The sequence below is a fragment of the Dicentrarchus labrax genome, unplaced genomic scaffold (assembly GCF_905237075.1).
Source record: "Dicentrarchus labrax unplaced genomic scaffold, dlabrax2021, whole genome shotgun sequence".
NCBI lineage: Eukaryota > Metazoa > Chordata > Actinopteri > Moronidae > Dicentrarchus > Dicentrarchus labrax.
In genome coordinates, this window is record NW_026136722.1 from 13,874,317 (window position 1) to 13,884,925 (window position 10,609).

Sequence of the window (10,609 nt, forward strand, 5' to 3'; positions counted from 1 at the left end):
AATCACATGCTGTCCATGTGAGACACCTGGACTTTGGTGCTACAAAGGAATAAAGGTAATCAAATAAAATGTTGTTTGTAGAAGATCAGCATTCTAATACACAGACCAAAATGTTTAAATTAACACAGTAGGAAAACTACATTTGATTTTAACACATTTTACAACCAGCTATTACCTAACTCTCATTATACTGACACCTCTAAGTGCTGCTGTGTTAGGTGACTGTCTATTACAGGACCTTCAGCCTGGAATTAGGGCACTTGATCAGGGAGGAATTAAAGAACATCCTTTCAAAGATAGGCCGGAAACGTAACTTGTAGGTGCACAGACAAGCTAACCTGCCTCAGCTTATATAAGAACACACAGGCTTAAAAGCATCAGCCTGATCCAAAAATGACACAAGGGATGGATGCTGTTCCAGCTGGCCCTCAATGAGTCTTTCATCCCTGAACTTTATACAGTTCGGTGATTCAAAAGCCCAGCTGAGGCAATTAAACTGCCTTCTCCTCTTCCTCTTTTAGACTTCTATTTGAAATAGAAAGGTACTCAAGGTTTTCTTTTTCTGTTTATGCAATTTGTCGTCTCAGGACCAAACCTGCCAAACTGCACTACACTGGTGTCATGAAGTCTTCAGTTTTCAGTTCACTTGCTTTTTAACAGATGTATTAATCATTCTACATCAATCATAAATCTAACTGTGTCTAGATATATGTCACCCAATGCCAAACATACAAGATAATTTGCCTAAAGCAAGTAAATGTCTCCAATAAAGACTTCAGAGGACAGACAGGGAATCCACTCATAGGTAAAAGGATATTTCCAGACTAAGCTGTTGGATTTTCCCTATCTTGTTTTTTTTAGATAAAAAGCTTGATCCACATCAACAAAATATTGTCCCCCTGATTATTAATTAGCTTCACATAGTATAGTTACCATAAATACATATTTACAGGAACAAATATGCTGTATAGTAATATAGAGTAATTCTGGTACACATGTGAAATACAATCTGCAGTGAGTGTTTACCAGATATTATCTGTAAAAGTCATTTTACTTTAAATTCAAATGCTTTATTCATTAATCCCTCAAGGGGCATTTTAAGGCAGGCGATACAGCAAATACTAATAAAGAAATACAGCATATAATATCATTAACTCATGTAAAATAATAACAAAAGAACATTCTTAGAGTATTTTCACTTTAACAGTGTGGTTAAAAACCTGTTCAGTAGCACACCAAGCCCAGTGAAAATATGCCAAACAAGAACACTATAAAACAACAGGAATGTAAAACCTGTTGTATCGCTCAAAACATAATCCTTATAAAATATTTCTCCACCAACCAGAAAGTCTATTTTTATGTTTATAATTTTATATTGCGATAAGGAATCTAACTTTTGATAAGAGACATACAAAAATAGAAGCATGGACTCTGGGAACTCTACTCACAAAACTCTGAACTTACTGCCCTTTCCAGTTGAGCAACCACGGTGAGTCAGAGAGCGCCAACTTTATAGCACAAATCAATAATGAAGGAAAACAATATTAACCTCTGCACATAAAGTAAAAGAAGGGCAAGTCTGCACATGAAGTAATGGCCTGGTTGGAAATAAGGCATGTACGAAATTATTGTTCCTCAGCAGAGAAAATGATTTTGCTCATCGCACTGATGTACCGCGAGCCATCTGGTTCTGTGATCTTCAGTTTGGTGAGAGGTGGCATGACACCGCTGGTGAAGTATCTGAATGCAGGGCTGGGTGACTGGATGGCATCCAGAAATACCTTGGAGACAACAACAAACACCACAGCAGAAGAAGTTATTAATTCACCTGAAAGGTAAATGTGCTTAGTTACATTCCACCACTGTCTCATGCAAATGTGGAATAATACAGTCCATAAAGGAGGAGTTCAAAGTCATGTGTGACCTGTCTCCAGTATGATAGAGGCTCCTCCCTTTCCATAGCTGGTGAACATTATTTTATTTATTTTATTTTTAGATAGCAGACTAAAGTAAATGTTTCACTGTGGTGTCAAACTGTTTAGTCTGAATGGTTTCATGTGTCCAGGGGACATTTAATTTTCTTTTCCACACTAAAAACATTTTAGAGAAAATGCAGAAAGTGAAAATCTACTTATTTGGGATTATGTGTTGATATTTAGATCAAATGCTGTACAATTAGCTTTAATAAAAAGAAATGTCAGCCTTTAAACACAAATTGATTAACCCTCATTTCGAATATTAACTGTATCCACCAGCATCATTGATACTAATGCAGTTATGACCTACTTTATACATACCTTTACAATATCCTCAGTGTCCTGTGCTGCGTTTTGGAAAACGGAGCCACAGTGCTGCAGGTATTTTTCATAGAGGCTGAGTGTGTGGGTATCAACCAGTTGCAGAGACTCATCCCCGAGCTCTGTCTTCTGCAGGTTAACCAGGAAGTCAGTGTTGACTGGACCACACTCAATGAGACTCACACTGCAGGATGGAGCATCAAGTCAATAGTGTCTCCTAATTAACATTTACAGTTAATAGACATTAGATTAGATGAGCAGAAACAAGATGCCGGTAACTTTAAAACTCACTGGATATTGAAGTGTTGCAGGAGGACAGCCAAACTCTCACATGCTCCCTCTATTGCAAATTTGCTGGCACAGTACACCTCATTAAAAGGGAGACCTGTAAGAGAGCATGGAGCACAAAGATGGGTTATTTTGGCAATTTCATGCATGGCAGCAAGCATCAACATCATTTTCTTTTTTGCAATTTCTATCAAATCATGACAGGAACTGCACATGCGTAACATTGCTGACATTCAGTAATTCCTCGACCTTTTCCTTGTCTCACCGTGTAGCCCTCCAGTGCTGCCAGTGACCAGAACGCGGCCCTTGCCCTGAGCCTTCATGTCCGGTAGGAAAGCCTGGATGGTCTGAATGGTACCAAGGAGGTTGACCTCCAGAATCTGCCTCATTGAGTCCAAGGACTGGACCTCCAGTGGACCCATCAAACCCACACCAGCATTGCACACTGTAAGTAGTGAGGATATAATCCCATGTAAACACACACAAACTACTGTCTTAATCAGAACACACTGACACAAGAGCATACCCAGAATGTCCACTCGATTCTCCACAACCCTGTCTCTCGCATCCAGAATGGACTGCCGGCTCGTCACGTCCATTTGGAGTATGTCCAAGGTATCCTTGTGCAGGCCTTTCACACACTCTAAGAGACGCTCCTTCTTGGCCAGGTTTCTCATCGTCGCATAGACTAAACAGAAAGCAGAACTTAGTGGCATGTTTTGATACAGATGTAAAAAAGGGAAACATACATTGGACTCACAGCATCACATACAGCGCATACAGCACAGCATTACATACTGTTCAGTCTTGGTTACCTTTAAATTTTTTGTTGGGGTCAGAGGCTAGCCGGACAGCCAGACTAAGACCGATTCCCGAGGAGCATCCCGTGATCAGCACCACCTTCTTGTCCATGGAGCCTGCCTCTCTAATGTTCTGCTTCAACAGAGAGCAGCTGGAGCCAAGAGGATAAGATGTAGGCATGTCAAAACGCTTCTCAGAGTTTTTACGTCATTCGCTATCACAAGGCCAGTTTAATCCTAAACATTTTTCTCTTATCAGGCACCTGCTGTCTTCTATTTTTTTTCTCATGTCCTTGCAAGTGTAGTTTATTTTTTTTCTGTTGAGACATGGGAAACATTTCTGCCTTCATGAGGGGCTTGTTTATATGACCAGTGACATAAAGTATCAAGGATACAAGTGCAAATTAAATATTATATTTCTTGAGGTGTATATACTAGACTTTCTGTGACGTCTGTGAGGTTGTATCCAAATTTTGAATACAATGTAGCTTTTGAGAATAATAATAATTCTCAGAAAATATACCACTTTATCCTATCCAGCAAAACATCATAATATCAGTCCTCAATCACACCATGTATAAAGTCTACACAAATTTCTGGCTGCTCCTTTGACCGCATCAAGACAATAAGGCTGGCAATAGCCAGAATAGAGAACAATTGATTGGAGGGATTTACAGTAGGAGGGAAGTCGCAGTCATGTTGTTCTTATAAGGTCTTTGATTTGGAGACTTTTCCCAGGCTTGTGTTTAGGGAAATTGTTATTTTAGGTTTTAGGATTCAGGTTTATAAAGATAAACCATCCAGCAGAGTCTAAAATATTCTTTAAATATGTAAGAAAGTCATCTAAATTCAAATGTGTACATATGCTTTTAATCACATCTCATCGGCTGTTGAAAGCTTTGATAAGACTAGAAAGTGGACCTTTGAGTTAAGATTATTTTCCTCACACTTACTGTTCCCAAGATTAGACTCAAGGGCTGAACTAATTAATTTTTTATGTCTAAATTAATCTTAATAAGTCTTGACTCTGTGAATCTGTAAAGTGTTTTAAGTGTTTTAAGTGTTTAAGCATGTCAAAAAAAGGCATTGCACAAAATGAAATGCAGTCGCACTGAGGAAACTAAGGGGAAACTTGGCCCATTTTAAAGCAAGACATTCCAACCGAAGCCCATGTACAGCCCAGTGTCTATTATTCAGTACAAGTAATCCATCATGCAAGTTCTGAGCAAGTGGAAAATATGTTGTGATTACGAGGCGTCATTTAGTGAGTTTACACTAGGTGGCGACAAATCCTCAGATATGGACCATTCATCTATCAGCGTTTGAGTAAAGCCTAGTAATTATGAACATCCACCATAATAAGCTGTCAAGAAACACTGGGCATGGTGCTGGGTTTGGGTGAATTCTTAAGGAAAATAAGTGCAATGTCATATACAGAATAAAACATGCAACATGAAATTTGACTTTTTCTCTGTTAAAATACCTCTTAAAGTCATTCTGCTGCTTCAGTGTAATGTGTCATGGTTCTCCTCCTCCATTTTTTGCCTTGTTTCTACTTTTCTGCATTTAGTTACCATCTCATGTGCTTTCTCCTACAGAGTTTCTGACCATTCACCATATTTATGCAACATTTCAGCAGCTTGATTCGAAAGAATTTCTTCTGCTGATGGGAGCAAACCAAGTAGGAATTTCCTGCCATTTTGTTGCGTTCCTCTCCTTGAGATGGCATCAGCTTGGCTGCTGTCCCAGAGTCTGTAGGACAGATAACAGCAGGCCTTGAACCTCTTTCAAATATCTACGACTCCCTGGCATTGTTAAAAACCTCAAACTGCCTGACCTCAGACATTAGTGAGTTTTAGCTCTTTTTATAGTATACAGTATGCATGCATTCATTATTTTTTGTTTAATGCTTGTTCAGGGATAGGAAGCTTGAATACAAAAACATGTATGCATGTTATTGTTCTTGTAGGAGAGGCGCTGAAGCACACCCAAGTTGCTACTGTGTGCAAAAGTTGAGTGAGAAAGCAAATGCCAGTAGAAAATTCAATACACAGTGAAGCTGGGCTGCACTTCATCCATTAGTTGTCTCTAAATCCATCCTGACAGCATTGGAACAGTCTACGGTCCATGGTGCAGTTGGGCAGCTTCCTGCTGCACGTGGCCTGGAGTCTCCCTGTGGCCCAGTAATTAACAAGAGAAGGTCGAGTGGAGGTGCACAGTGGTCTGGAAAAGCCTTTAAAACTCCTCCTCGACAAGATTGGCCCACAGCACTGAGAGTAAACAGATTTCTGAAGATAGTTGCTCAGGGAAAGAGCAAGGGCAACCCACGTGCACAGCTGTGTGTCTTTGTGACAATTTGGGGAGAAAAGTAAAGTGTTTGTTGGAAGTGGTGTAGGCTGCAGGCCGGCCTCGTGCTCAAGGGGGAAATGCATGAAACAGAGCAGTCATGGATTCTGCTCACCCCATGGAGGACGAGACAAAGTGAGTCACATTGAGCTGTGCTATTCCAGGGCAAACGCATGGAATCAGTGCATGGTGCAGACACAATACAAGGTTTGTAAATACACCGTGAGTGGCTTCAGAAGCAGATGTGCTCGACAGGATGTCCCATGTGAGAGTGATGAGCAGAAGTGAAACAGCTGAAGTGATGGATGTGGTGAAGCTGAAATGTCACGCTATAGCAGGTTAACTGAGGCTACATTTTACTGAGGGCGTTTCAGATGAACTTAATCATGCAGATCTTTCATTTCTCAGAGTTTCCTCACTATACAGGTGAAGGATAAAACAGTTCAATGCACTTTTGAAGCTTTTTCTTAATCTCATAAAACACTGTCATTCTTGTGATCAGCCTATACCAGCCAAAGTGGGGTTTCCATCACCCGGTATGAAGAATAAGAAAGGGATCCATTTGATCAATACTTTACATAAAAATAAAGCCTTATTTTGACTTTTGTCATGTTCTTCATGTCTGGAGCAAAACCTTTGCCTGAGCAGCAGGAAGGCAGACAGACAGCTTTGCCTAACACAAGCTTTAAAGTAACAACTATTAACTGTGGTGACAGTACTGCATCATCTTGTAATATGTTGCTGAACATAAATGAGGCACAATTCTCAAAACGTACATAAATTACATTGATTGTTGATTGTTTGTTTTGATGTAAAATATATTTCTACATGTTGAGTCAGTTATATGACACCCACATAGCTGAGCTGAAAACAAAGAGAAACTTTAAGCTAGGCTAGGTAATGGTTCCTAGATAACTGAAAGCATTTGCATTATGAGAATGGATATATGGTTACAATTCATACAATCTATTTTACTTTACATAACTGCTGACAAAGGCTGCAGATAACAATAAGGACATCCCTTTGAAGACTGAAGTGTGACATATTTATATTTTGTCTCCATTCCAATAAGTTCGTACTGGCGTTTCCATCTGATATCAAATGAATTCATCTCTACCTGTCTAAGAGGTTTTGTTTCATTTGTAAAACCACAGTTTGCCTGCTTTTGTGTAGACTTGATGGATTTTATTATTATAACTACGCGTCTACATCTAATGATATAAAGTTACTGTGTCTGTGACCTTTAACTGCCTCTCTTCTCAACACACAGTGGATACATTTGATCCATATCCTTTTCTTCAAATCTGGCTCAAATAATTCATCAAAGTCTGCAGCCTTTCAACTCTCTTACTTATAAAATGTTCTGCCCGGAGACATGTTAGTTTTGGTGTCTCTCCAGAGTTGCTTCTATTTCACTACTGTATGCATGCACAGCTCTTTGCTCACTGGTAAAGGAAATGTCCAAAGTAAACTGTCAATGTTTGAGAGGGGTTTCTTGCTTGTGCGTTGTAGTTGGACATAGTGCTCTTATATTAGATGTTGCAGGCATCTGTGATAAAAATAGAAAGTATCCCCTGTTCTGTGAAACCCATCCCAGCCTACAGGACAACTGGGAATGGAGCGAGAGATCGAAAGAATTCCCTCCACTGAGAATGTAGTCCAGGACGATAAAAACCCAAACCAAGGAGCTATAACTTTATAGGCCTGCTTATAAACTGCTGACTGACGAGAGATGTGGCTCCGACTAATAGATCAGTTCTGACGACGTATGGCAGGCTTACTTCAATAAAGGGTAAAGAGAGAGCCTGAGAAATCCACGATGCATTTTTCACATGGTAATATAGAGGGAGTGCGGCTCGCTCCTCTCTGGTAAAATCATCATGGCTGAAAGAAGAGAGGACGGAAAGTATGAATGGTTTTGAACACACGTATACATACAGGGGCAGAATCAGCACTTTTCAAATGTCTAATCTACAGAATAGAATTTCCTGAAATTATTACAGTATAAAAAGCTCAAACTTAACTATCATAAAGATTTAGTCCTGCCTGATAGCTTTAGAATTGTTAGTTATATTCTTTAGAAAGAGAGAAATGCAATCTGTCTGAAAGCGTTATTCATGAGAAAGTCGGTGCAAGACCAAGACAGAGAGAAACAAACATTTAGTCATATTTTAAGTGCAAGAACATTACAGTCCTGCTGTGGGCCCAAGGGAGGGGTGTGGCCAAACTTCCATCCCAGAGCAAGGTCAAGGGTCACTCAGGTCTTGTCATGAGAAGGGATTAGGGCATCATATTTTATATGTGTATATGTTCCCAGAGGTTTTGAGACTGGATGATGCAGGGGTTATGGTTGCCTGCTGGACATGAGACTTTACGTCATGAGTAACCCTCAGGGCCACTGCCTGACCTGCCGGTTTTGCATTCCGCTGGACCAGTTTGTGTACAAAACCTCAGAGAGGAAATGGCGGGGATTGTGTCATGGGAAATGTCCCCTCAGTCTTGAATCAACCACTCAAGGCATTCTTTCTCTCTAATACATTGAGGACATCCTGTTCCTGCTATTTTCTTGGCCTTCAGGCACTTGAGTCTGACCTGACTATACCCGACCTTTATTTAGCTCAGAGCACTGTCTTAGTCAAGGTTTAAGCTGGAGGTCAAAACAGGACAGTTTCAGCGTGTATGCATACCTCCTGCAGCTGCACCATCATGTGACTTTTGTTCAGTCGACAGGCACAAACGTATCTGAAATATGTATCAGAGGCAAGATCCAGCTCGTTAGATAACATACACAAGAAAATGTTGTCTGTGTAAGAGCAGATCTCATCAGTGGAGGGTTGAGGGGTCAAGTCCATGGTCTGGCTGGGAAAATACAGTTGGAGACAGCAGACGACTACGGTTGGATTGAGTAGCTTCAACGGGTCAGTGGTTGAATCTAAAGCACAGAAAGACAAATGTGCTAACTCTAAACATTAAACCAAAAAAAATGAATAATAAAATGGCTGTATTTGTATTTTATTTATATTTTTCTGTGAAACTTTCCAGTAGCACGCATTCCAGTGTTTTATCTTTCGTTTCTTGGCTGTCTGTCTTTGCTCCAGGTGCAGGAGGCGGAGAATGCCAGGCACTCCATGCATCAGTACCTCACCTATGATGTGGTGAAGTGAAGGGATGGGTGGTGTGTCAGGGCATGGCAAGTGACTCAGCCATGCTGGTATTTACCCAATATCATATAAAGTAAGTAAATGCAGGCATGTTTTAGCACTACAACTCTCACTCAGCCCAGTTCTCACGCCAGAACATCTACTTCTTCTTTCTCTTTGAGCCCCTCACTCTCTTTCTCTCATTTTATCTGAATCATTTCTAAATAATGCTTCTCCCTGTGCCTTCTTGCCTTCCCACAGACACTGATGAAATCAGTGACGCCCTCCACCCACCACCTGGTTACCTGGATACCCTCTGTTTACAGCTGGGTCTGGACACACTGTAACTAAGTGTGTAGACATAACATGATACATTGTGTTAGTATGCATGAGAGTAGTGTGGCAAGACTTCCCACAAACATAAACGCCACACATTACACACCCTTTTTTAAGAAACTGCGAACATATTATATTTGCATTTCGCAGTCATATGTAAACCCTTCCTCTCTTTCCTAAGCTCTTTCCTGTGTTCTCATGTGCAAATGCTTACCAACCCCACTTCCTCTGGGTATCAAATGCATACAGTTCACACAAAAGAAATGAACGTGCTCTGCAGTTGAGTTATGCAGCGCCTAGACCTGAATAATGAAGTCTTATCCTGACATTTGTCTTAGCGTCTGCATTGTTGCCATTTTCTTTTGTTTTCTGCTTGTCGAGGATACCCCACCTATTTTATTAGCTTGCATAAGCTTGCTGTAAAAGGGAAGCTACAGTGATACCTTGGCAGATAGTCTGTCAGTGAACTCAGCCCATTTTACCAGCCCAGTTGCATAATCGCCAACTCGACTTTCAGTTCCCAGGAGCCAAGAACACAATGACATAAACTCTTACACCTGTGGCATGTAAACCTGCTGAATGCCTAACATCTTGAGCACATTTTCTTCCCCTGTTCTCTAATTGACGCGTTTAGAAGATCATATTTCCTCTGCACCCTTTGTCGTCTGTTCTCGGCACAGGCCCAGCGCGTCCCACACTCTCACAGTTGAGGTTAATCCTTGTCATTACCTCAACAAATACTTCTCTCACAAGCCTGAATAGAAAGAAATGTCACCAGTTTTCATTTCTAACATACCTGTTCTGGTTTGTCATTATGTTTTGTTTTTTTCCAACACTGTGGTATTCTCATTGGTTAATTCCTCAACGGTTTTTCCCATGCAACATTTGAATTGAAACAGAGATTCCCTTGCCCTGCAATAAAAACTAAGACAAAACTCCACATGGTATCTTTTCTTAGAGTATCTGGGTAAGATGTCTGCAATGTGTTGTTTGTTATTTTTCTGCTCCACTTCCTTCTGTAATGCCTGTAAATTTCAATGAATCTATGTTTAGAACTGGTGGTTTACAGTGAGAAGTCACCTATATTATGCAAATGCCCAGATGTCTGCTGTATTACTGCACATTGGTTATTGTTTAAGTAGTTACAGGAGATTACAGTTTCTCTATTCAGTTATTCTGACCACTTCAGAAAAAAGAAATAACATAAATCTTCCTCTTACAAATTAAATGTTGAATTCATAAGCAATAAAATTCCCCTTTGCTCAGCTCAATACTTTTATTACTACAGCCTCACTTGTTCTGGTATGTAACTTATGATTAGTTGTTTCAGGGACATTCCAAAATCAGATCAAAAGAGGCACAGGTCAGAGTCAAATACCATAATTCCACATAAAAAAAGCAA

General features: G+C 40.2%; 1 protein-coding gene and 1 long non-coding RNA gene across 2 annotated transcripts; one reads left to right on the plus strand and one right to left on the minus strand.

Moving 5' to 3' along the window:
• Positions 1 to 19: 19 nt before the first annotated feature.
• On the plus strand, positions 20 to 10,147 carry LOC127356047 (uncharacterized). Its single transcript, XR_007881882.1, has 5 exons — positions 20 to 55; positions 1,640 to 1,835; positions 2,858 to 3,032; positions 8,830 to 8,965; positions 9,133 to 10,147. It is a non-coding gene; the product is annotated as an uncharacterized LOC127356047 (long non-coding RNA).
• On the minus strand, positions 1,142 to 3,531 carry hsd17b1 (hydroxysteroid (17-beta) dehydrogenase 1). Its single transcript, XM_051387453.1, has 6 exons — positions 3,401 to 3,531; positions 3,112 to 3,273; positions 2,851 to 3,030; positions 2,589 to 2,682; positions 2,298 to 2,481; positions 1,142 to 1,781 (listed from the first exon to the last, which is right to left on the minus strand). Exons 1-6 carry the CDS (start codon positions 3,495 to 3,497, stop codon positions 1,626 to 1,628), a joined length of 873 nt encoding a protein of 290 aa, XP_051243413.1. The 5' UTR covers positions 3,498 to 3,531; the 3' UTR covers positions 1,142 to 1,625.
• Positions 10,148 to 10,609: the final 462 nt, after the last annotated feature.